The 23551-nt window shown below is 29.2% G+C and overlaps 1 protein-coding gene across 1 annotated transcript in view; it reads right to left on the reverse strand.

Moving 5' to 3' along the window:
* LOC107436618 (uncharacterized) overlaps positions 1 to 6990 on the reverse strand; it is a 170544-nt gene extending 163554 nt beyond the window's left edge. Inside the window, exon 1 of the mRNA XM_071186303.2 lies at positions 6571 to 6990. Coding sequence (XP_071042404.1) covers positions 6571 to 6649 — 79 coding nt within the window. The 5' untranslated portion in view covers positions 6650 to 6990. The remainder of the gene's footprint in view (positions 1 to 6570) is intronic.
* Positions 6991 to 23551: the final 16561 nt, after the last annotated feature.

Genomic DNA, 23551 nt, shown 5'->3' on the forward strand with positions numbered 1-23551 from the left:
TTCGTTTTTGTTACTGACAGTTCTGTAATTGCCGAAGTCAAGGGATTTTCTTTATTTTGATGCATTCAATTACGAATGAAACGAAAATAAACTGATTCGTTTGAAGAAAATTTTAACAGCAAAAAGTGTTTTAAAATACAAAAAAAAAATTAAGTATTTGAGTTTTGAAATAAAAATTAAAGTATTGATTTTAAATAAAATCTTTCGTATTTTAAGAAAGTATCTGTGAAATATGCAAAAACTTGCGTTGAAAGCCCCTAAGGAAAAGTTTCTAAAAATGTCAAAAATTCACTCTTTATCACGAAGAAAACTTAATTGCAGTAATAACTCACTTTAGCAGATAATTATCAATTTTTAACTTTATGTCCCAAATTATGATTTTAAAGTTATTTTAATTGCAGTCATTAACTTTTTTCCCTTTTTTCGACTGCTAGTTAGAAAATTTAAAGAGAAAGTAAATAGATTACTGCTTTTGTGCTTATATCGGCGTTTAAACAATTGCTTTATAAAAAATTTGCGCTAAAATCCTTCTATATTGAGCTAAGGGATTACGGGAGGGTAAATTAAGAAATTATAAAAGCAACGTTGTCATCTAGTAAGAACATGGGTGTTGCAGGGAAATTATAATTTTCTAAAAAAGTAATTTTGTACCTTTATAGGATCTTTAAATCATTCCTGAATGTTCTTTTACAAGAAACTGTTTTTCATTGTTTATTCATCGTTTCGTAGGAACTGGAATTTTGAGAAATTTGATAAACTAGTAAGGTAAATCAGAAGAAATAGAAAAAAGTTATTTGAACTCAATCCGTTTCTGGCAAAGATTCTAAATAGAGAAAAAATGTTTTTATTTCTATTGGCTGGTAACTAGACGAAACTACCTGCCATTTCTATAAATTTTTTTCCATAATTTAGATTTTCTATTTAATTTATATGATAATATACTAAACTAAAAACTAAACTCAGTAATACGACAGCCCATAGAGGGCCAAGGCCTACTGTGCCCATCTCAGTTTTCTTGACCTTGGGCTCTGGGGTGCAAGAGCAGATGTTCCGGTTAGGTGGTCAGCCGAACGCGAAACCCCCAGTGTTTAGTTCCCAAGCATGCTTGGTACTCATTTATCGACCCACTAAAGGGATGAAAGGCTGAGTCAACCCTGCCCGGCCCGAGGATCGAACCCAGGACCTGTGGTACTGGGCCCCTCAGCCACCGGGCGTCAACACGGTGGACTACTTAATGAAAATTTTATTTATTTACTTTTTCTTTTACACTAAAGTTCATCTTATAGACCAGTGGTTGCAAACTGGCGGCCCCCGAAGCCTTCTTTTGTGGCCCGTGAACTAAAATATATTAGTTGTCACTTTTTGCTGACAATTTTCGTAAGAAATCTATTTGGGTTTAGAATACTTTTCTTTCGTTAAAAAAAAAAACTAATTTCTTCGTTTCTGTGAAATTTAACATACCAACGGTGAAAAAAAAATTATTTCCCAGGTAAAAATCTATTTTTTATTTTAATTTGTAATTCAGTACTTTTGTTTTGTACAACTTGATAAAAATCTGACAGTAATATTTAATATTCCTTCAAACATAAAATAGTCCTATATAAAATTATTAATAAAGTTGCGGCCTGCCATTTGACTGTTGTTTTTAATTGCAGCCCTCGACCTCATATACGTTGGAAACCCCAATAGACAATAAGTTGCATTTTTAAAAGAAATTGAGTAATAGTATACCTAAATCAAAAAGTAACTGCAATCCAATAAAAATTCAAATTTTGGACAAAAATGCTTTCATCTACCCATAGTTTTTTACTCCTATACTTCTCTGAGTTTGCAAAGAGTTTTGTTTCGAGAACATCTATGAATAAATTATCCAACCTCGTAGTAACTGGTTTGAAAAGTAGTAAAGACTTTTTTTTCCTTAATTTGATTTTTATCAATTTTCATGATTACTAATGAGTAATTCTTGGAGATTTAATATTTGCTTATGTGTCTAAAACTGATACTCTTCATTATTTCAGACAGGAATATATTTTAAGGATTAATTTTTAACTTACCAAAAAAATTTCATGTATCTCTAAGTTATTATAGCAATTCGAGACAAAAATATCACAAATGAACTTTATTTATGGAAGTTGCAAAAGAAATTTAACTTCAAACTATTTGGATTATTTTTCGCCGTCGTAATTGCTTGGAACGGAAGTCATCGTTTGCTTTTGAAAATAAATGCAAACGACAAAAAAGTATCGTTATGAAAATCATAAAAAGATTTTATATTCAGCTGGCATCAGACTATTAAAAAAAACTCTATGGAACTACTCCAACCATTTCTTTTTTGTAAAATTTTTTCATATTTTATTGCCTTTTTCATATATTTTAATTCGCATCTTTTTCATAAAAATTGGCAATTTGCTTTGCTCCCAGAAGCTTATGCTTCTTCAATAGGAGTGTCGTTAAAAAATGTGAAAAGCAAATTCCTTGTTCTCGGAAGTAATACGTTTTAACGAGTTCCTAAAATAGGTGATAAAGTTCCCATAAAAACATCAAACTCACGTCTTCAAACTAAATTACATTTTCTTCGCCTCGAGGCGCTTTCTCGTATAAAATATAAAAATGCTTTTCACCTTCAAACAAAAAAAAAGTAAAAATAAAAAGGCATTTTCATTTACTGAGTGCGATAGACACTTCAAAAAGAAAAGCAAAAAGGATTGCGTTTACCCGAGATACAGTTCTGCCAATCCTTTTCTTTCGTTTGGTGCGAATACAGAAAAATGGCTATCTGGCGCTTTTATCAAAGATTCTTCTTCGTTTGTTCTATTTATCATTTAATCTCATCTGATGAGATTTCACGCATAGAACGATGCTCCGGTATTAGAATTCGGTGGCTATTACATCAAACCCGGTGCGAAAACAAATGAAGTTTCAGATTTTTTTTTCTTTCTCTTTCTCGCTTTGTTGCCATAAAATAAAACAGAAAAGAAATTTCTTGGCGTTCTTTTGTGTCTGATGAGATAGTGTGGTAATAAGATCTGCTGTGCAATCTAATTCTCTTAAGATGCAGAAATATTTTTTGATTGATTCTTTTGCATTCAATCGCTTTGTTGCAACGTATAATTTTAAATGTATTTTCTTATGTTAATTAAATTTTACTTGATTGAATTACCATTCTATCAAATGCAAAATTTAAAGAGATTTCGAAAGCTATTCAAAACTTTTGAGAAAGGTTCAATAAACTTTTATCTTTTTTTCCATTTAACTTATATGTCAACAACCTAACAGAGTGAGATAATTAAACTAAAATTTTAAATCTTCCAAAGGCGAAAAAAATTATCATATTTCGAAAATCGTTTTCTTTGATACAATAGAATAAATCATAACTCTTAAATTCTTTTGTAAATATATAGGGGGAAAACATGGAAAAAGTTTATAGTTTAATATATATATATATATATATATATATATATATATATATATATATATATATATATATATATATATATATATATATATATATATATATATATATATATATATATATATATATATTTATATATATTGGCTATATTGATACAATTTCAGAAAGCACTCTTTTTGGCGGATTTAATAGTGTGGGCTGATGAAAAGATTATATCTTTTATTTTCTGGTTTTTTTAAAAAAAATTTCCTCATTTTTATTTTTTAATCAGTTGTTTGTTATTTTTTTTCATTATTATTCCCCCCCCCCCCTTTTTTTTCATATGTCTATTATTTTCCTTTGTTTTATCTTCGTTATATATATATATATATATATATATATATATATAGGAAAACATGGAAAAGGGATTTTAAAGGAGAAAAAATTAAATATTTTAAAGAAGAATGAAATATTTAAAAAAAATATTCGTACGTTTAAAATTTAAGAAAATTTGAAAAAAAAGTTGGAAAATTTAAAAATGTTAAAATTATATATTTTTATATAAAAAAAATTAAGTGAAAAAGGAAAACAAAATTCTCTTTATGAAATTTTTTATTATTAGTATTTACTTCTCAATTTTGATACGTATTCGGCTGTCTGTTTCTGTCGAACACAAAGATCATGTTACATTAACCCTAAGGATCAAAAGACAAACGAATACTATCCATCTTTCAAACACTATGAATCTTTGGGGGTAGCGGGTTCAAATCCACTGTACCACTGAATGTATTATTGTGCTCTCTCTTTCTTTCTCACTTTAAAACTTGTACAATCTGTTCTTCAACTCGACTAATACTTAAAAGATGTGCTCTGTATTCAGCACTCGAATTTACTTATTTATGTGTAACATTAAATATAACAACTTATACGATGAGTCTTAGGTTCTTAGCAGGTTTTTTTTGGTGGGTCAAGTATGTCAGAAATCTACAGGTCTGTTTATTGTTCATTGGAATTACATACATTTGCAGGCTTGTATGCTCAATTTAGGCTTTTAAAACTTTGTCATATAGAAGGACAGATAGCACGATACAGAGAATTAGAGAACGATGCAGGTTAACAGCGGGATTCGAGCCCGCTACCTCAACACTTTGCACAGCGTTTGGTGGGTGATATCATCCGGCCAGAGAGACTCTACCTACAGGTGAGTGCTTCTAACATACTAAGGTCCCATACTGCCTCAAAAAAAAACTAATAGATGTATAGACCTGTAGATGTAAAGGTAGTTCACATGTTTCCCGAAGTCATTTAGAGAGGATTAACTCTTTCCATCTCCGAGCAAGTGTCAACTTATTTGAAGTAGGACCATCTTCATACTCCTTTGGCGTGGGTGTCTTGAAACTGTTGTCCCGAATTTCGTCAGAGAAGGTTGTAGGTTCATGCGTTGAAGGCACTGGAAAGCACAGGGGAAACTTACACAAACAAGTTTTCCGTTTTAAATCAGAAACCTCGATCCGAGACACTAAAAGTTTCAGATTGTTGCATGAAAGATTATGCTCTTAAGTCATTCAAGAGCATTTGCAGTTATTGGGAGAAAAATATACAAGGCCTTTAATTTTATGGGGCACTTCTTTGACAAGAGAAAGTACTGTAAGCACATTTTGTGCTGTATGCAAAAAATTTTAAATAGCGTAATTAGTAAGGAGGAGTTTGGCTGTCATATGGATGAAGTTTTCAGTAGAAATGTAAACAATAACAATCTCGAGCTGTATGCCTGCTCTAGTTCCGGTTAGAAAGTTTGCAGCTGCTTACTACATGTTATTCTACGAGGCGATATTTTCAAACGGATAATTTTGTTTTCAATAAAAGAAATATGTTAGATAATTTCTGAGTGCAAATCTGCCGTATTTCATAAGATATTGATATTATTATGTAATTCTGGTGAGTTTGAAGTAAAAATTTGTTTTAGTTATTTAAAGATATATTGTTAAAAAAGGAGACATGGTTGCTAGATTTTGAATAACTCGCTTTTTTGGCAGTCTTGATATGGCCTCTTTCCATAAGTTTATTACTGTTTGTTCTTGTTGCAAGCTGTGCACCATCTTAAGTTAGTGTTAACACTTTTAGTGTTGTGAACACAAGTATTGTTAGCATTGTAAACACAAGTAATAAGTAATCAAATATGTTTGCAAGAATCTCAAAACACAATGATGCCAAATGGCTTTAAAATACAACGGAAACAGTAACTCGGAAATTTAGGCGGCACCAAGCTTGCAGCGCTCCCTAGTGTAGAAAACACCATCCATATTCCAAATTACAGCTACTGCTATTGTTCAAAATTTTCACTATGGATTTGGATTCCTTACATTAGAAATAAGAGGGTTAGGGGACTTATTTTTGAGCTATAAATAAAAATATTACGCTTATTTAAAGATCTTGCGATTTTTGTTATGATTTTATTATTTAATAATTAGTTGTTTCCAACCAAAATAACTAATCTAAGGGAATGTTCATAAATTATGTCATGCTTTGAAAGGAAGGAGGGGTTTTACAAATTATGACAGTTCGTAACAGGGAGGAGGAAGGGGTACTACGAAATGTAACATCACACATTTTTTTTAAAAACTAAAACCTTAAAATCAGAAGATTAAAAAAATTTGCAAAGTTATTTTTATATATTTTTTTTATTTTTCATTAAAATAAGAACAAATATAATCATTATTATTGTTATGCGCACAGATGTCATTAAAACACGCAGTTAAATTTTAAAAAAAAATTAAATTTCATATAAAATATTTCATTTGTTTCTGAATTTTTAATGTATGATTATGTAGAATAACGTGATATGTACCAAGGGAATAGAGGGTTGGGGGAAGTGCTGGAAGGGGATCAAAAATTCTGGGAAAAAAACTATTACATCATGTTGACTTCCCCTAAGAAGGATTTTCGAGACCCTCCCATTTTAGAAGTAATAAATCGAAATCCTTTGGAAGGGTAAGCTTATTTAGAAATAGAACGATTTTCAACTCAATTGCAAATCATCTCTAACCAAAATAACATATCTCAGAAGCTCTTTCGAACAATATTTTTATATTTATACTTCTATTATTGCTTGATGGTAGTCTTAAAAAAGAAAAAATTCCATTGTTATCTCAGACATATAATGGTTTTAAGATTTATACCTTTCTGTCTGCCTATAGAGAAAGCAATCGCCATTAATCCCGCCAAATCTGAAAAACTCAAATAACCATCACACCACATTCCCTTGTCACCTTTTCTTTGCTTTTCAGGTCTTCTGGAGAAAATTTAGTGTCTCTTGCCTTCTAATCCCAGTACACTGTTTATCCATTGGAGAAAGTCTTAAGCAACAACGAAGTTCCATGCCATTTCCTTCTTTAATCCAAGCGAACCTGAAGAACAAAGAAGAAGAGAGAAAAACAACTACAACTTCCTCTACAGATCTAGTTGCAAGACGAGATTAATGAGGTGGAAAAAGGGAACATCAACTGGTAAAATATGAACTCGTGACAAGGTTTTCTGAGACTAAAGGAGTGATAAAAGACACCATAAACTTTTCCTCGTGTTAGTTGATTCATTTAATGACACGTGTTGTCAGAGAATCTTTTTTTTTTCCCGCCAAGGAATGGCGTCCAATTCGGGGACACTTGAATGTATTAAAGATAGGGTTGTGTGTTTTTGTTCTTAGTAAGCATATAATTCTTGGTAAATGACGAGGAAAATTCTCGGCAGTGAAAGAAAAATCGTTAACAAACATACCCGCAATTTAAAGATATTAATGAGTGAACTATTTAAAACTTATCTTCAGTTTTTTTTTTGCAACTAAGTTTTATACAACACTTTAATAAAATATGGTAATGGTCTGATAAAGTGTATCCTAATATCATAAAACAGCGGCATTGCCAAAATAACTCGCCAAAAGAATAAAAAAGTGCTCAAAATTAAAAGAAATAGGGAGGTTACAAACATGAACTTATAACAGAGTTATACAAAATTATTGCTGCATGACACCGTACCATGTTGATAAAATCATTTAGTTTGATGAAAATTAGCTGAAGATTACAGTAATAAAGAGGGGGTAATCAAATTGTTGTTCAATTACAGTCTGAAATGTATACGGTAGCTTAACAAAATAATTTATTTTACTGTTTTGTTACTGTTTTCCTCTTCCAAAAGTTACATATATTTAGCGTTCCGTAATTACGGTAGTTTTCAGAATGAAACCGATATTTTTACTCTTTTGTTATTTTTTTCCTGTTCCAAAATTTACCATTTATTTATCGTCCCGTAATGACTGTAATTTGACAGAATAAAATCAATATTTTGACTGTTTTGTTATAAATTTCCTGTTCCAAAATTTACCATACATTTATAGTTCCGTAATGACTGTAGTTTGACAGAATAAAATCAATATTTTTACTGTTTTGTTATTAATTTCCAGTTCCAAAATTTGCCATACATTTATAGTTCCGTAATGACTGTAGTTTGACAGAATAAAATCAATATTTTTTCTGTTTTGTTATTAATTTCCTGTTCCAAAATTTACCATACATTTAGCGTTTCGTAATGGCTGTAGTTTAACAAACACGGTCGGAATAAGATCGATATTTTTTACTGTTAATTTAGTCGTATTTTACTGTGGCAAAATTTAACGCATACATAGCGTTCCGTAATAGACAAAAAAGTAAACGCTTTAAGTATGTTAAATTAATATTTAAGCTAGGAAAAATAAAAAAGCACTATTTGAAACTTGACAAATCCTTATTAAGGAGGGCTACTGTACAAAACATAAAAACCTGCTTGTTTACCGGAATAAACGGAGAGGATTTGATTGACAAATACAGAAATACCTTAAAGTTTCAGCTAATTACTAAGCTGGTTTTGGTTTTTGTACACTCCTCTTCCTTATTCATTCATAATCATAAATGATTTGTCAGACTTTTCATAATCATAAATGATTTGTTGACTTTTTCCTCACTTAAATATTAAACAGATATTATTTTAATTATACCCCAATGAATATATTATTTTTTCATCTTTGAAAAGGATTCTAAATATATATATTAAGCACCTTCATAAAACACTTGTATGTATAAGTAATCTTTAAAATCAAAACAGAAATATTGAAATTTTTGATAAAAATTTTATCTACGTGTAACTCCCAATAAACTAAAAAATTTGTAATGAACTGAATGCTAAAACGTTTTACATGATCGGATCTTATTTCACAACCAATAAGAAAGATTATGTTCCGCAATTAACATCCTTGACATACATTTACAAAAACTATTTGGAGTCGCAAGTTAACTATGAAATGTAAAAAATGCATTTTCAAACTCTGAGGCTTTATTATTGAGGTCAATCACAGAAAAAATGGAATTGATTTAAATTAAAGTCATCCTCCTTAAGTACCCCAGGTTTGAATCCCCACATCGAATGGAAGCACGAATGCAGGCTAGCCCCGACCTAAATGCTAACAAATTTATTTTTTGTTAAAAGGACGGAGTTTGTTTGCTAACATAATTACTGTACTTCTCTGCTAAAAAATTGGCGTCTACATTTAAATAACGGTATTTTCTTCGAAATAAATAATTTTACACAAGCACACCAATTTACAGTTTTTTTTTCGTAAGTTTAAAAGATGTTTTTTCAGTATAAAATGTATAGTAGAAGTTTTATTTATTTATTTATTTATTTATTTATTTATTTATTTATTTATTTATTTATTTATTTATTTATTTATTTATTTGAAAATTCTGATTTAACTCGAGAAAAAGTTATGACTGTTGTTACGTAATTAACAAAACTAAGTAAGTCGCAAGTCACCTGGAATTGGCCCAAAAGTTTTAATTTTTTTAATTAGAAAACATAAATGCTATATTTTTTAAACTTAAAAACATAAATTTTATCTTTTTTAAAGCACAAATATAAAACAATTACAATTTTCAATCTGAAAATGTTTAGCAATAATAAAAAAAGTACTGTATGAAACGTAAAACCTACGTCCTCCCGGAATTTATAAGAAAATCTTAATCTAACCTGGAATACACACAATAATTTAGCTTAAACATTCAGTTGTAAATAGGCATATTTTTTAATGAAAATCAAAGTTTTTGCGTGGATTCCGAGAAAACTATAATTTAATTTTATAGAATCTTCATTTTAAATTATAAACTTTACAAATTTCAACATAAAAAATTAATTTAACATAAAAAATTACGTTTAATTTTGTAAACTGAAAATCATAAATGTTATATTTTTTAAAGCATATATATAAAACAATTATAATTATAATTTTCAAATTATAATTATAATTGTTCAAGTCAATTTATAATTATAATTTTTAAGTCAATATAAGTCAATTTATAATAATAATTTGTAATTATATTTAATTACAAATTATAATTTTCAAGTCTAAAAATGTATAGCAATAATAAAAAAAGTAATGTATGAAACGTAAAACCTACGTCCTCCCGGAATTTATAAGAGAAATCTTAATCTAACCTGGAATACACAGAATAATTTAGCTTAAACATTCAGGTGTAAATAGGCATATTTTTTAATGAAAATCAAAGTTTTTGTGTAGATTCCGAGAAAACTATAATTAAATTTTACACAATCTTCATTTTAAGTTATAAACTTAACAAATTTTAACATAAAAAATTAATTTAACATAAAAAAAAAACAATTAATTTTTTAAACTGAAAAACGTAAATTTTATATTATTTAAAGCATAAATATAAAACAAATTATAATTTTCAAGTCTAAAAATGTATAGCAATAATAAAAAATTAATGTATGAAATATGAAATCAACGTCCGCCTCCCGGAATTTATATGAAAATCTTAATCTAACCTAGAATACAGACAATAATTTAGCTTAAACATTCAGTTGTAAATAGGCATATTTTTAAATGAAAATTAAAGTTCTTGTGTAGATTCCGAGAAAACTATAATTAAATTTTACACAATCTTCATTTTAAATTATAAATAATATTTTAACATAAAAAATAAATTTGTTTTACATTTATTTTTTTAAAAAGTGTAAAATTTTCGTTTTAGACTCCAAAAGAAAATTGACCACAGCGTCTATCAATTTGTAATTCCAAATTTGTTTAAAAAAAGGCAGTTTTTGTAAAACACCCTTACGTACATGCATTTAACTTTATCAATATTTTGACCTTTATTCGAGGAATTTTATTGGATTTTGATGAATTTTACTAGGAATATATTTAATATTTTTCCTTATCCCAATAGGTTCTGTGTTTATGAGTAACATAAAACCCAGTTCCATACCGCCCACCCCCGCACGGAATCCTCCCACACAACGCCATAAATTCAATTTCACTTCTTCGATTTCATTTCCCGATAAAAACATTTCATATCTTAAACTCAAATAATAAAAAAAAGTATGAAATTCTAACGTTATATCTTGTAACTTTTCAATAAAACTTGGTCGGGTAAAGATTAAAGTATAAAACTTTGTTACTTTGTATTCGTCGATGTAATTTCAGCATTTTATCTTAACTGTTTTTTCCCCTTCTTTTTGGCGTCTTTCTTCTGACTGCCGGGAAAATTAAATCAAATACAGACGCATAGAAATGTAGATAAAAATTCTGTTAATTCTTTTTTATTTTTGTTTTATTGTCTTGCTTCTACCTTGGCACCTTGATTAATAAACGTAGAAAGCTATCAAAAATGTCGTTAATTTTAAATAGTTGACTTTAAAATAACTGTGTAAAAAAATCATTTAAGGAAATTTTATATGGCAGTTTTGGGTAGATTCGTATTATAGGGAAGGGACTTGTACTTTGGAACAGTTTGTAAACAAACATTTTTATTTTTACTGGGGTAAATATCACAGTAGAAATGTAAGTTATATCCTGTTACCATTTTATTTTAGAACAGTTTTACATAACCGTTATTTTATAACCGTTACCGACCCAATTTTTAGGCTTACGACTGCTAATGTTCAACTACGTAGCCTTGTAATTTTTTAACCCAATCCAGAAGACAAGGGAACTCCTGAAACAAGTATTGGGAGAAATTTGCCTTCGTAGAGGAATTTTTGATGGGACTAACCCGTTACCATTTAAACCTGCTACCTTTAACCTGTTACCATTTAACGATTCTATAAACACTTCAAAATGAAAAATATGATATTTTATGAGAAGAATGCCATTAATTATTTTTTACATCCTTGGAAAGTATCGCCATGTGGTACCTTTTAGCCCGTTACCATTTAAACCTGTAACCTGTAACCTGTCACCTTTTAAAGATTCTATAAACACTTCAAAATTAAAAATATGATATTTTATGAGAAGAATGCTACAAATTATTTTTTACTTCCTTGGAAAGTATCGCCGGGTGGTACCATTGGATACAGGGTATTGTACCTTGGTACTAAAGGAAAAATAAACAAAATACAGCAAATAAATCTTATTTAATAAATATAAAATACAAAACATTATAGAAGAATAAAAAAGATTTCTTTATCTACTAGATTAGTCCATGTGCATGTCATATGCACCGAAATTCCCAAGGAACTTGAATGAATGCTTCAGATGTACTGAAGACACTTTTGCTGAGGGTGTAGGCAATTTACATATAATTACTCCTTCATCTATTTCATAAATCAGTCCCTAGCCAAATTATTAGACGCAATTTAATATTCTTTATAAAATCTTAATTATCAATATATACTATACAGCTTTATTGTTTTGAAGCGGATGCAACCGGTTTGTACTTGTTTACGTTCGTGCATCAATTGGTTAACATTGTAATACAGTATGTTAAAAATAAATACAAATAGGAAGTATATAAAAATATCCTGAATAAAAACCCATTACATGTATGTTTAAATATAAAAATATTGCATATAAATTCGTGCAAAACTTGTAATTATTAAAAAACTACAGTGCGTCTGATAATTTGGTCTAATTATTATAATACACTAATATAATACCTGATATAATATATATGCTATATTTATATAATATATCGTCTAATTTATCCAATCATCGTATTTCTATTATATGTCGCCTAATTTAACCAATTGATACACGAACGTAAACAATTGCAAACCGGTTTCAGTCGAATAAAAGCAATAAAACTGTATAGTATCGCATGATAATTAAGATTTTACATAGTGCGTCTAATAATTTGACCAGAGACTGTAATTTCATTTGATAGAAGAAAAGTACTCGTTCCCGTTTTAACAAACACAGCAATACAGTGCCATACAGAACATTGAGATATATTACATGCATGCCCGAAGCGAGATTCAAGCTGGAGATCTTTCTAACATGAAACCGAGTCCTTAACCACCATACCGCACGGTCAACATGTTTTGTTATTTTATTTCCAATCGTCTAGTCTTCATTCTAGTTACATTATTCTAGTTTCATTATTCCAGTTAGCAGTCTCACACAATGCACTTCGATGCGGTTCCGAGTTGAGGAAACATTTTCGTCATATATTTGAGATTTCGCGTTACGTAACAAATCAAGGAAATGATTCTCAAAATAAATGAAATTCATATCAAGGGTGGATGATTCGTCAAAAGTGAGAGTTTTATATCTGAGAGCGGTTAATACATATCTTTTAAATTCTTGTTGAAAATAAAGTAAACAATATCGCATTAGAGGCCTTATAAAATTTTATATATTTAGTTTAAATAATTCTCTTATGTGTATATTTTTTTTTTTCATTTTTGACAAGGGCTCTTTACGGTTTACGGAACAAACTGTATAAAACAACAGTAAGTTTTATTAATAACTTTAAAAATTATTTGTATATCTTCATCAAATTTTGTATCAATTTAAAAATTGATGCTTATTGACGATAATGTTCATATCATATTCACCTATTATTTTTTAACTTACAATTAAAATTGTTTAACTATTACGAAATATATTAAATCTTCTTATTTACAGGTAGGAAAAAAATTATTTTTTAAAAAAGCAATTAAGGAAAACAAAGCTATTCATTTTCAAATTAATATCATTATTATTAAAATTTAATAGATATTTGCTTTCAATACATATTCTTCGTCAGTGCTTAATTTTTTTCTTTTGTTTTACACGCCAAAAAAAGGCACAGAACGACAAAATAATACAAAAATTAAATATACTTTTAATAAGTATTTTCGTGGAAGTTTGAAATTAATATAGTTTCTTAAAACAGCAAAAAATTAACAGCTAAGGTAGCTATTTTGAGGAAATAAAAACTATGGGAATTGTTTAAAAAATTGCAGTTTTTAGTATGCAACTTTCGTAATAGCGGGTAAAAAACATTAAAAAGGAAGACAATTTACTTCCAAATTAAAAAAAAAGAAGAAAGATACGTTTTTCAGCATTTTTAAAAAACGAAATTGTTTATCTGGTAACATTTTAAAATGTTTCTCGAAATAATAACATTTTCGTCTTTCTAAATCTGAATTTTGGATTTAGAATAAGAACATTCTTCCGTTTTTTTCAGTGTTTCTACAAATATTTTTAATATTTAAAACGTAAATTTTCTGAATGTTCATAAATAATGATTTCTAGTTTTTGGATAAAAGAAATTTCTGAATAGCTAAATATTCCTTTTTTTTAAAGAATAAATAATTCAACATATTTAGTCGCAAAAATAATCTGTTTTAATGCGCAAAAATTTTAATAATTAAATATATTTTAGCTTAGCTCAGTTTTTATTTTCGAAATAAAACTAAATTAATTTTTCTTTATTAAATTTTTACAGTAAAATTGAATCACACTTTTTCTAGATAATGAAATAACAACAATGTAATTGAATTGAAACAAATATCAAAATTAGTTTTAACAAGGCACAGTAATAGAAATAGTAAATTCTTTAATTTTTAAACAAGCTTTGTAATTCAGGTTTTATTTTTATTTTTTATGAACAATTGTAAATAGATAATAATTTAAACATTTCTACAAATAACTGCTGGAAAATAGCTCTTTTTTTCGTGAAATATACACAACAGGCTCATTAAGAAAAATTTTGTTTAATAGAATTTCAATACTAATTAAAAAATTAAAATTATTTAAATAACTTTGAGGGTTTGAATAAAATAAAAGTAAAAGAGCAGGCTTTTGAGAACGCCGTCTATTTGGAACATTACACAGTTCTGCAAGTTTAAAGTGAACCAATATTTTTTATTAAGTAGTAAAGACCCTTTAGCGTGCTAGTTTCAAATATGTCATTCAGTTTTGCCCATTGCTGAACAATTTTTTTTTTTGGAAAATTTCGTTTGAAAAGCTGGAAAGGTAATGCCTGGTGAAGTTTTTCATTTATTTCTGATAAAATTAACTTCCTGTATAGAAATGACCATTTGAGATTTAAGAAAAAATACCAAAATTCTGATTCGGAAAATTAAAATATACGATATTTAAACCATTCATTTGGTAGTTGTTCAGTTCTTATGGTAACGGTTTACCGAATATTCTGATTTTTAAAATTATAGTTCTTATTGCTATACCTTTAGTAAAAGAAATACAAAAATGAAAAGTAAACTTAACCGTAAAAATGGTTTGAGTGCCTTGCTCGAAGATATCATGATAAAATCTTCAAATTTTACCAGATTTAACATGTTTTATCTCATATTATAAAACTATATTTTATCGTTAATTTTACAATTACCATCACCAAACCACTTCGGTAAACATTATCGACCTTTTTGGTTCTCCTGTAGAACCAGAAACACGGTATATTTTACCATTATACTGGTAGTTTTAATCACATTTTTTTATCAGTGTAGAGCCTTATAGTTCTATGGAAATTACAGAACGGTCCAAGATTCTCACTAAATTAAATTCCTTTTGTGAGAAAAGTTGAGGATCTTGCTATACATTTAAATCATTTTTCCCCAACGCCCACCTGGATTGTCATTTCGTCAATTCAGATGTATTAGGGTAGATTTGTTGGTAACTCTGTCAGGGGCGTCATATGAACGTGCCTTGTCCGGGATTCGAACGCAAAATCTTTTGCAAAGTCAGTTCTCTGACCCCTACACAGTTCGGTCGGCTCATTTGAAATCATTATCAGAGACATCGTCTTCTTTTTTTGGAGTCAGAAGATTCCCTGGAGGTTTAGACATAAGTATTCTAGGACCATAATGTATGGGGAGCATAGCTGATGTAATGCTTGGGTAGAGACTTATTTTCTCATTTTTTGGGCAATCACAATTCATGCCTATTTAAGGAACGAAAATGGCAGTCACCACTGTGATTAGTTGGCTTTCATCAGAATTCCAGGTCATCGGAATTCTGAACCAAAGAGATTTTCGGTTTTCACTCAACCAATGTTTAACTTCTTCAACACAAATACAACAGATGATTTGTGTGGCTTAAGTATTATTTTGTTCTCCCAGCTTGGCACTAAACTAAACATAGTACACGTTCTTCCCTACATATTTAATTTTTCTTAATTTTTCTTTGATTTTTCTTAATTGTATAAGCACCGCAGATGTAGCAAAATTTGTAACATTCATTAGAACGAAAATACGGGTACGAAGAGCGAGTTATCAGCCAGTCGAATATACTTTCTGATCAGTCAGAATTCACGATTTCAAAACTTGTCTCAAGAGGCATTCACAAAAATATTGGAAATACTACTTCCATATACAAATATACAATTACAGAACAAGCTGCAAATGTTTATTTTAAATTATTTCTTTAACAATTTCTCAGCCTGTTAAAGTATAAGTGAGAAATTGTATAATACTCTTGCAAGTTCAACTTAGACATAATCAACTTTGACTGGGTCAATATTAATGAATATAGGACTGTCCCGTTATAAGCCATTTCCGTTGAAGAAAAATGAAATTGAATTAATCAGTACAAATCAGTACTCAGTATGCCTCTGAGAAAAATGCATTCAAAACCTTTCAGGTGAATACTATACACCTGTATAATGCATGCTTAACTGACTCGTAAATGTATGTCACAAATACAAACTAAACCAACTTTTCAGATATTGTATTTAGGTAGCTGAAGAACTTATAGTTTAGGCTTTAGATACCATACCCTAAGATTTTGCAATAAAGGAAGAATCGATTTTTATTCCAAATTTTTCATTTTATGTTATTGTTAAAAATTCACAGTTAATATATATAACCATTTAAAAAAATATTAAAAGTTTTCAAAATTTTTCTAACTTTTCTTTTAAAAAGAATGATATGACTAAATTTTAACTAAGGTTCATGAAGAATTTATACAGTTTACAGATATCATAGTCTGAAAGTAATCGATAAAAAAAATTAAAAAAATTTTTCATTGGTATCATAAAAGCAAAAATCATAAGAATATAAAAATTGTGCATAAATAAAGCATTTCATCATAAAAACAAAAATTGCTTAAAATGATTTTTTTTTTATATTGAAAATATATTGACATGTTAAATGTTCAACTCCATTTTTAAAAAATGTAATAAAAAAATTTGAGTTTCAGCTAGTAAGAAAGCAAGATTCTGAAAACAAAAAACATAAAAATTATCTTCAAGAAAATATCGACAGAACGTGCTCTCACTCAAATGTGTGAAATAGAAATACAAACTAACTCATCCCTATTAAAATAGAATTAACTAACTCTTCAGATATCGTACTTTGAATCATACATTCTTCATACATTATATTCTGAGTTTAGTAAAAGCAAGAAATAAGAATATAAAAATAAGAGTAAATTTTTAAGCCTAAAAATGAAACTTTATTTTACATGATTATGATTTAAAATAATATCGAAAGTTAAAGCAGATGTGAAACAGCTAAAGTAATAGTATTTTATGTAATACTTTTTAAATTTATATTTTTAAAGTGATGAAAGTAATTTTTATGAATAGCTTAAATAATTCCTTGAATTCTATAAGCAAAAAAATCTTTTGAGGGCCATCATACAATGAGAAAAATTGCCAGTAAAATTATTACACCAAAAATCGCCAAACAGCAGAGCAGGTCATTAAAAGCGGCTGCATTGTATAATCTCTGCCCCAAACCCCCCTGGAAAAAGTCACCAAGTGGGTTCAGATATTAAATTTTTAAAATCGAATACTCGGGAGGGGGGGAACTAAAATATACGGTATTTAAACCATTCATTTGGTACTTTTTTCATGCACATGCTGTTTCCCGGAAATCCGGAAATTCTGGTGTTTGAAATTATAGTGCTTATTACCACACATTTAGCAAAAAATACGAAACTGAAAATTAACTTTAATCGAATGACTAGTTTCAATGCTATGCTCTAAGATATAATGATAAAATTATCAAATTTTACTATCATTTTCATAAAAATAAACAAGTAATTATTGTTTTTCAATTAAATTAAAATCACATTTAATCGGATAAAGCAAATATTTTGTATATGCAGTTAATTTGCATAGAACATATGAATGTATAGTTTGTCATTCGCTCATTACATCGAATTACTTATTCCTTTATAATTAATTACGAAATACCAAAAATTCCGTACGTGAAAAGCTTATTTATTTATGCCATTTCTGTGAATTTGCTAAAAATTCTTACAAATCTCTCAAAGAGTAAATACACATTCTAAAGTTATCAAATTTCTGGAAACAAAAACGGTTAATTTGTCAGATATTTAATTAAAAATGCGTCTGGAAGTTGTTACTTTGAAATTAATGAACATCCTGCTGACAGGCTTATCTTTACAGAGAACTTCTTTCGCAAACACACATTTATTTGTATAGAAAGAAAAGTCTTATTTTTTTTAATCATAAATTCCTCTATTCACTTCACTTATTAAATGAAATGGCTTTCACAAATTCTGATTAACTATAAGTTATTCTAATTCGATGTGACTGTTTTCTTTGAAGAATGGAATGAATTTTGAAGAAATAATGAAAAGACGGATTATTTTCCGTCTTTTATTATAAATCCAATATACATCTAAAGCTTTTGAATTTGATTTACATACTGATGAAGATCCTCTCTGTATTTTACCCAAAAAGTGATTTTTACCGTTAACGTATAAAATAAAGCATTGGTTCGATACTTTGAAGTAATCATCTTTCTTATGTTTTTATTGAATTAGAAAAAGCATTGCACGAGAAAAATCATATTAATTTATTTACATTGAATAATAAAAATTTAGGGCAATAGTATATAGAATTTTTTTTATGAAAAGGGGGTTTTATGTATTTTATTTATTTGTTCTTATGAAACTTGATTTTATTTTTCTTCCTTATTTTTATGAACAGAGATATTTTTAGCAACGTGTAAATTGAAGTATTACATAAGACAATCTGCTTCGATATATTTAAAAAAAAAATTGATTCCATCTGTATATTTTGATTGGCTCTTTTTTTATAGTTAGATTTTTAGGTTGTATTAGTAGAGACATCGTTATCAACGCTTAAATTAAAGTGTTATATTTACATGGATACAATAAAACAATTTTCCCCTATGTAATTAAAGAAAAAACTGATTAACTTTTGTACATTTTGATTGACTTTCTTTTTAAAATTAGATTATTAGTTTTTATTAACAAATATATTATTATCGAATCGTAAATTGTAGTATTACATGTATACATAAAACAGTTTTCCCCTATGCACTTAAAGAAAAAAAATTGTATATTTTGATTGGCTTTCTTTTTAAAATTAGATTATTTGTTTCTATTAACACATATATTATTATCCAAATGTAAATTAAAGTATTACATAGATAAATTAAGATAATCTTCCACGATGTATTTAAAAGAAAACTGATTGAATTTGCATATTTTGACTGGTTCTCTTTTTATAGTCAGATTATTATTTTTTATTAGCGGATTTATTGTTATCGACACGTAAAGTCAAGTATTATAAGGGCCGGGATAGCCTGGTCGGTAGGATATCCGAAAGTTCGTGGGTTCAAACCCCACCCGCCGAAGACTCCTCCTGTAGTAAATGGTGACTGATGCACGGTAAATCCGTCGAGTCATAAAGTCCTCCATGTTCCCATAACTCTCTGGGGGTACTGGATTGGAGATCGATTGTTCTCTGATTCAGGTCAAAATTACGATATGTGGATGAATGAATGAATGGAGGTATGAATGAGTCCGTCCTATGAACGGGTGCGACGTATGGGTGTGGCAGAAGTCGAATTCTTGGCCAAAGATGGCTCCACTGGAAAACAAGAACAATCCCACCCCTCTGCCTAAACAGGCATACGTCAACAACAACAAGAATGCATCAAAACAATCTTCCTTGATGTATTTAAGTAAAAAAACTGATTCAACCTGTACATTTCCATTAGTTCTCCTTTTTGGAGTTAGATGTATTTATTAATAAAAATTTACTTATTCTTACAGTATTCGTTTGAATATTAATACAAGCTTTAATGTAATGTATGCTTTACACACTAATGTAAGCTTTAATGCAATGAATGCTTTTAATGATATATAGACTAAAATATAATCAATGACTTAAATACTAACGTAGACTTTAATCTAATTTAAGTTTTATATATTATATAAATGTAGACTTCAATGTGGTTTATGCATTATGTAATGTGCGCACTATACAATGTTGATTCACAGTAAAATTAAGCATTTAATGCATTACATGCATTAAATGTTTAATGCGTGCATGACATAATGTGCAATAAATAGACTTTGCATTACATTATGACGATTTAAATTGATTAATGCTACAAATATTACTCTATTAGTTTTAAAATTACGTATGTTTTCATATTTTGGAAGGTTTCACAGCAACAACAATCGCAAATATATCTAGAAAAAATGTCCTCACCACATCTATTTTTTTCTTTCTTTTTCATTCAACCTTCATCTTTGCAAATGCTTGCAAATTTAATAAATAAAATAATGACTAATCATTTTTTAATAAAATTGAAAAGATTATTTTTATCTTTTTTATGGTGAAAATTCTTGTGCAGCATCTTTTTTTTCATCACTAATAATAGTAACAAGAGCTTTCCCACTTTTTTTGTTTTCGTTCCTTAGGTTTTTATTATGACAATTAGTCATTACTGCATTTTTCTGAATTTTTCATTATCTACATTTTTTTAATTTACTTACGAAATTTCTATCTTGTGCTTGAAAAAGAATGCAGATGCTCATATGCTTATTTTTCTGGGTATTTTGTTCTCTTTGAAAAAGATAAGTAATGAACAAATTTGCATGTTTAGGCTTAAATTGAAAAGAAATGTATAAATGATTTATTCTAATAAATGAAAACAATGAATTTTTTTCAGATGGAACTTTCAGTGAAGAAATATTTGCATTATTTACCTCTTATAACAGTGTTTCCCAAAGTGTAGTACACCTGCCCCCTGAGGTACTGGAACAGTTTAGCTGGGGTACGCGTTCTTATGCGAAATATCTTGCAACAAACGAAAATTTCAAAAAAATTTATTTGGAAACAAAGCTAGTCAAGAAACTTTATGATTACGTATTTTTCTATTTGCTATTTTCAGAAGAGTTAACAGTTAATAATAAGTGGTGTCAACAGCCAGTTGTGATTTGTAACTTTTGTGCAATTTTTTTGTACAAAAAAAATACATTCATTTTTTTATTAGTGGTACACAGAGCTACGAAAAATTTTGAAGGGTTACACATAAGTCATAAGTTTGGGAAACACTGTATTAGTATACAATTTGGTGATTGCACGTTTTGCACAATTTTTATTGATACGCAATCCGAAAGTCATAATCATTCATCAAGGCTATTATTCGGCATTCCACAATTCGGCGTCAAGCTGAAATGTTGAATTAAGCTGAATTAATCTACAATTAATAAATTTTCATTCATTAATAATTTTATGTATTGACATAGAAAAGTTTGTTTGTTAAATTTGTAATTATACAAAATTAAAATAAATACGCTTTACGATTTGCATGTGATATTGGATTTGGTTTCATTAAGCAAGATTTTTTAAGCTTCACTGTTAAAATATCAAAACAGATGTGGACTCTCAGAAATAAAATTCTCACTTTTGATGATATAGCAACCCTTGAGGAATATTTCCTCAGTTTTGAGAATTATTTCGTCGCGAAATCATGTAGTATGTTACAATACGGGAACTTTCAAATATCTGACGACAATGTTTCCTCCACCTGAAACCTCATCATAGTGCATTGTGGGATATTTTTAACTAGAATAACGAAACTAAGATGAAGACTAGACGAAAACCAAATGCGCCAATCGGCTGTATGGTGGTTAAGAAGCTGGCCTAGGGAGAGCCCAGGTTCGCATCCCGCCTCGGGCGTAGGTGGAATTTATCTCTTTGTTGTAGGTGTCCTTCTTGTGTTAAAGGTGTGACATTGACTCAGCTGTATGAAAACAATTGTGCATTAGTGATTATTAAAATAGTTCAATTCACTAAGCACTACGAGTTCTTTTTTTTTACTTTTTCCTTTGGGGAAAGAATTAGAATTACGAAATTTGTTTTCTTGAAGAAATGAAAATATTTATTTTGTCACTTTGACGAAATGTTCTCTCGGAGCATATATCAAGAAACGGTTTCGACAAAAAAGAGGAAAATTTCGCGAAAGTTGAGTATCTATTTTTTACAGTGTGTCGAAAATATATTTTATTCTATTACAGCTGTTAAACAGCCGATTTGCCGGGATAGCCTGGTTGGCAGGACGCTGTACTCACGTTTGAGAGAACGGGAGTTCGAATCCAGCCGGCCGAAGACTCCCAGTGTAGTAAATAGTGACTGATATTCGTTATATCTGTCGGGTCATAAAGTCCTCCATGTTCCCATAACAAATCAATGCCTATTGGGTACTGAATTGGAGTTGGATCATTTTCTGGTTCAGGTCAAAATTACGGTTTGTGGATGAATGAATAGATGTATGAATGGTTCCGCCCTAGAAACGGGTGTGACGCATAGGTGTGGCAGAAGTCAAATTCTTGGCCATAGATGGCGCCACTGGAAAACAAGAACATTCGCGCCCCCTCTACCTTAATGGCCGACAACAACGACTGATCCATTCTGCTGGCACAGTTGGTTAGGGAGTTGCTGGTGTAGATGTGGTGATTGTACGTTCGATCCTGGCATTAAAAAAACAACAACCATCAAGTATATACGCAGCAAGTTGCACATTAGATCTGTCGTGGCTGAAAATTCTCTTAGTGGTCATGGTGTGGAGTCAAAACCTCTTTTTTGACAAGAATTTCAAACTTATATAAGGTGTTCCATAATAACTACTTCAATAAATATTTTTTGAACCCTTATGAAAAATTAAGTAAAAAAGGATACACATTTGAGGTTCCAAATTACTGAACGTCGAAAAAATAAAAAACCCTTCGAATTCAAACGAATCACTTCTGAGAATTAAATGTAACAAAACTGAGGGAATCAGAGAGGGGAAAAATTAAAAATATCCAATGGGGTAATTGGTGGGTTTCATTTGGGCAATCAAACAGGTTGCAATGTTTGTTTTTTCCTTCTCTCTAATGAACAAATTTCAACAGCGCTTATGGTTACTAACTCTCTAAAATATAAATTCCAAAACCATTAAGTGCATATATTTCTGAATTCATTTTTGACACATATCTAGAGTGTTCCATAGAGATCCTCATCAAAAATGAAAACAAAATTGGTCTCGAAAGTTAATATTAAAGCGAGAAAGATCCTAAAATACTACAGGAAGATATACGACAGTACAGGAAGGCGAATGCAATAAACATCAAAACAAACTAATAACTGTTTTCCAACTCTTCCCTGTTTCCTCCCGCAATCAAACTTGTCTTGATGCTTTTTTTTTAAATTTTTTATTTTTATTTTGTAATCGTCTTTGAGCAATCGACCCAATGGAGAATATCCACTATGTAGAAAAACCTATGAAAAACCGGTTTATATAGTTAAATTACTCTTGAAGGAATTAAAAATCTGCTTAAAAACTTCGAATTTAAGAGATAAGAGCAATTCAAAATAGCGAATTTGTCACGTGACTGAAAACAAGTAGCTGTTTCGTGCGATGTCACTCTGCACTTTACTTTCGCTCCTGCTGTTTTTTTTTCTTTTTTCTTTTTTTTTTTTTTTCAATAGCCATTGCGTTTCATTCATTAATTTGCTGTTAGAGTACGAATAATTTATTCTTTTAATTCTTTTTTACGGAAAAAAATAAACTGCATTTGCAATCTAAAAGATCTAAAAGAATCAAGACAGTGAAACAAAG

This window comes from Parasteatoda tepidariorum, chromosome 9 (genome assembly GCF_982258835.1).
Source record: "Parasteatoda tepidariorum strain Cologne lab strain chromosome 9, Ptep-v5.0, whole genome shotgun sequence".
Taxonomy (NCBI): domain Eukaryota; kingdom Metazoa; phylum Arthropoda; class Arachnida; order Araneae; family Theridiidae; genus Parasteatoda; species Parasteatoda tepidariorum.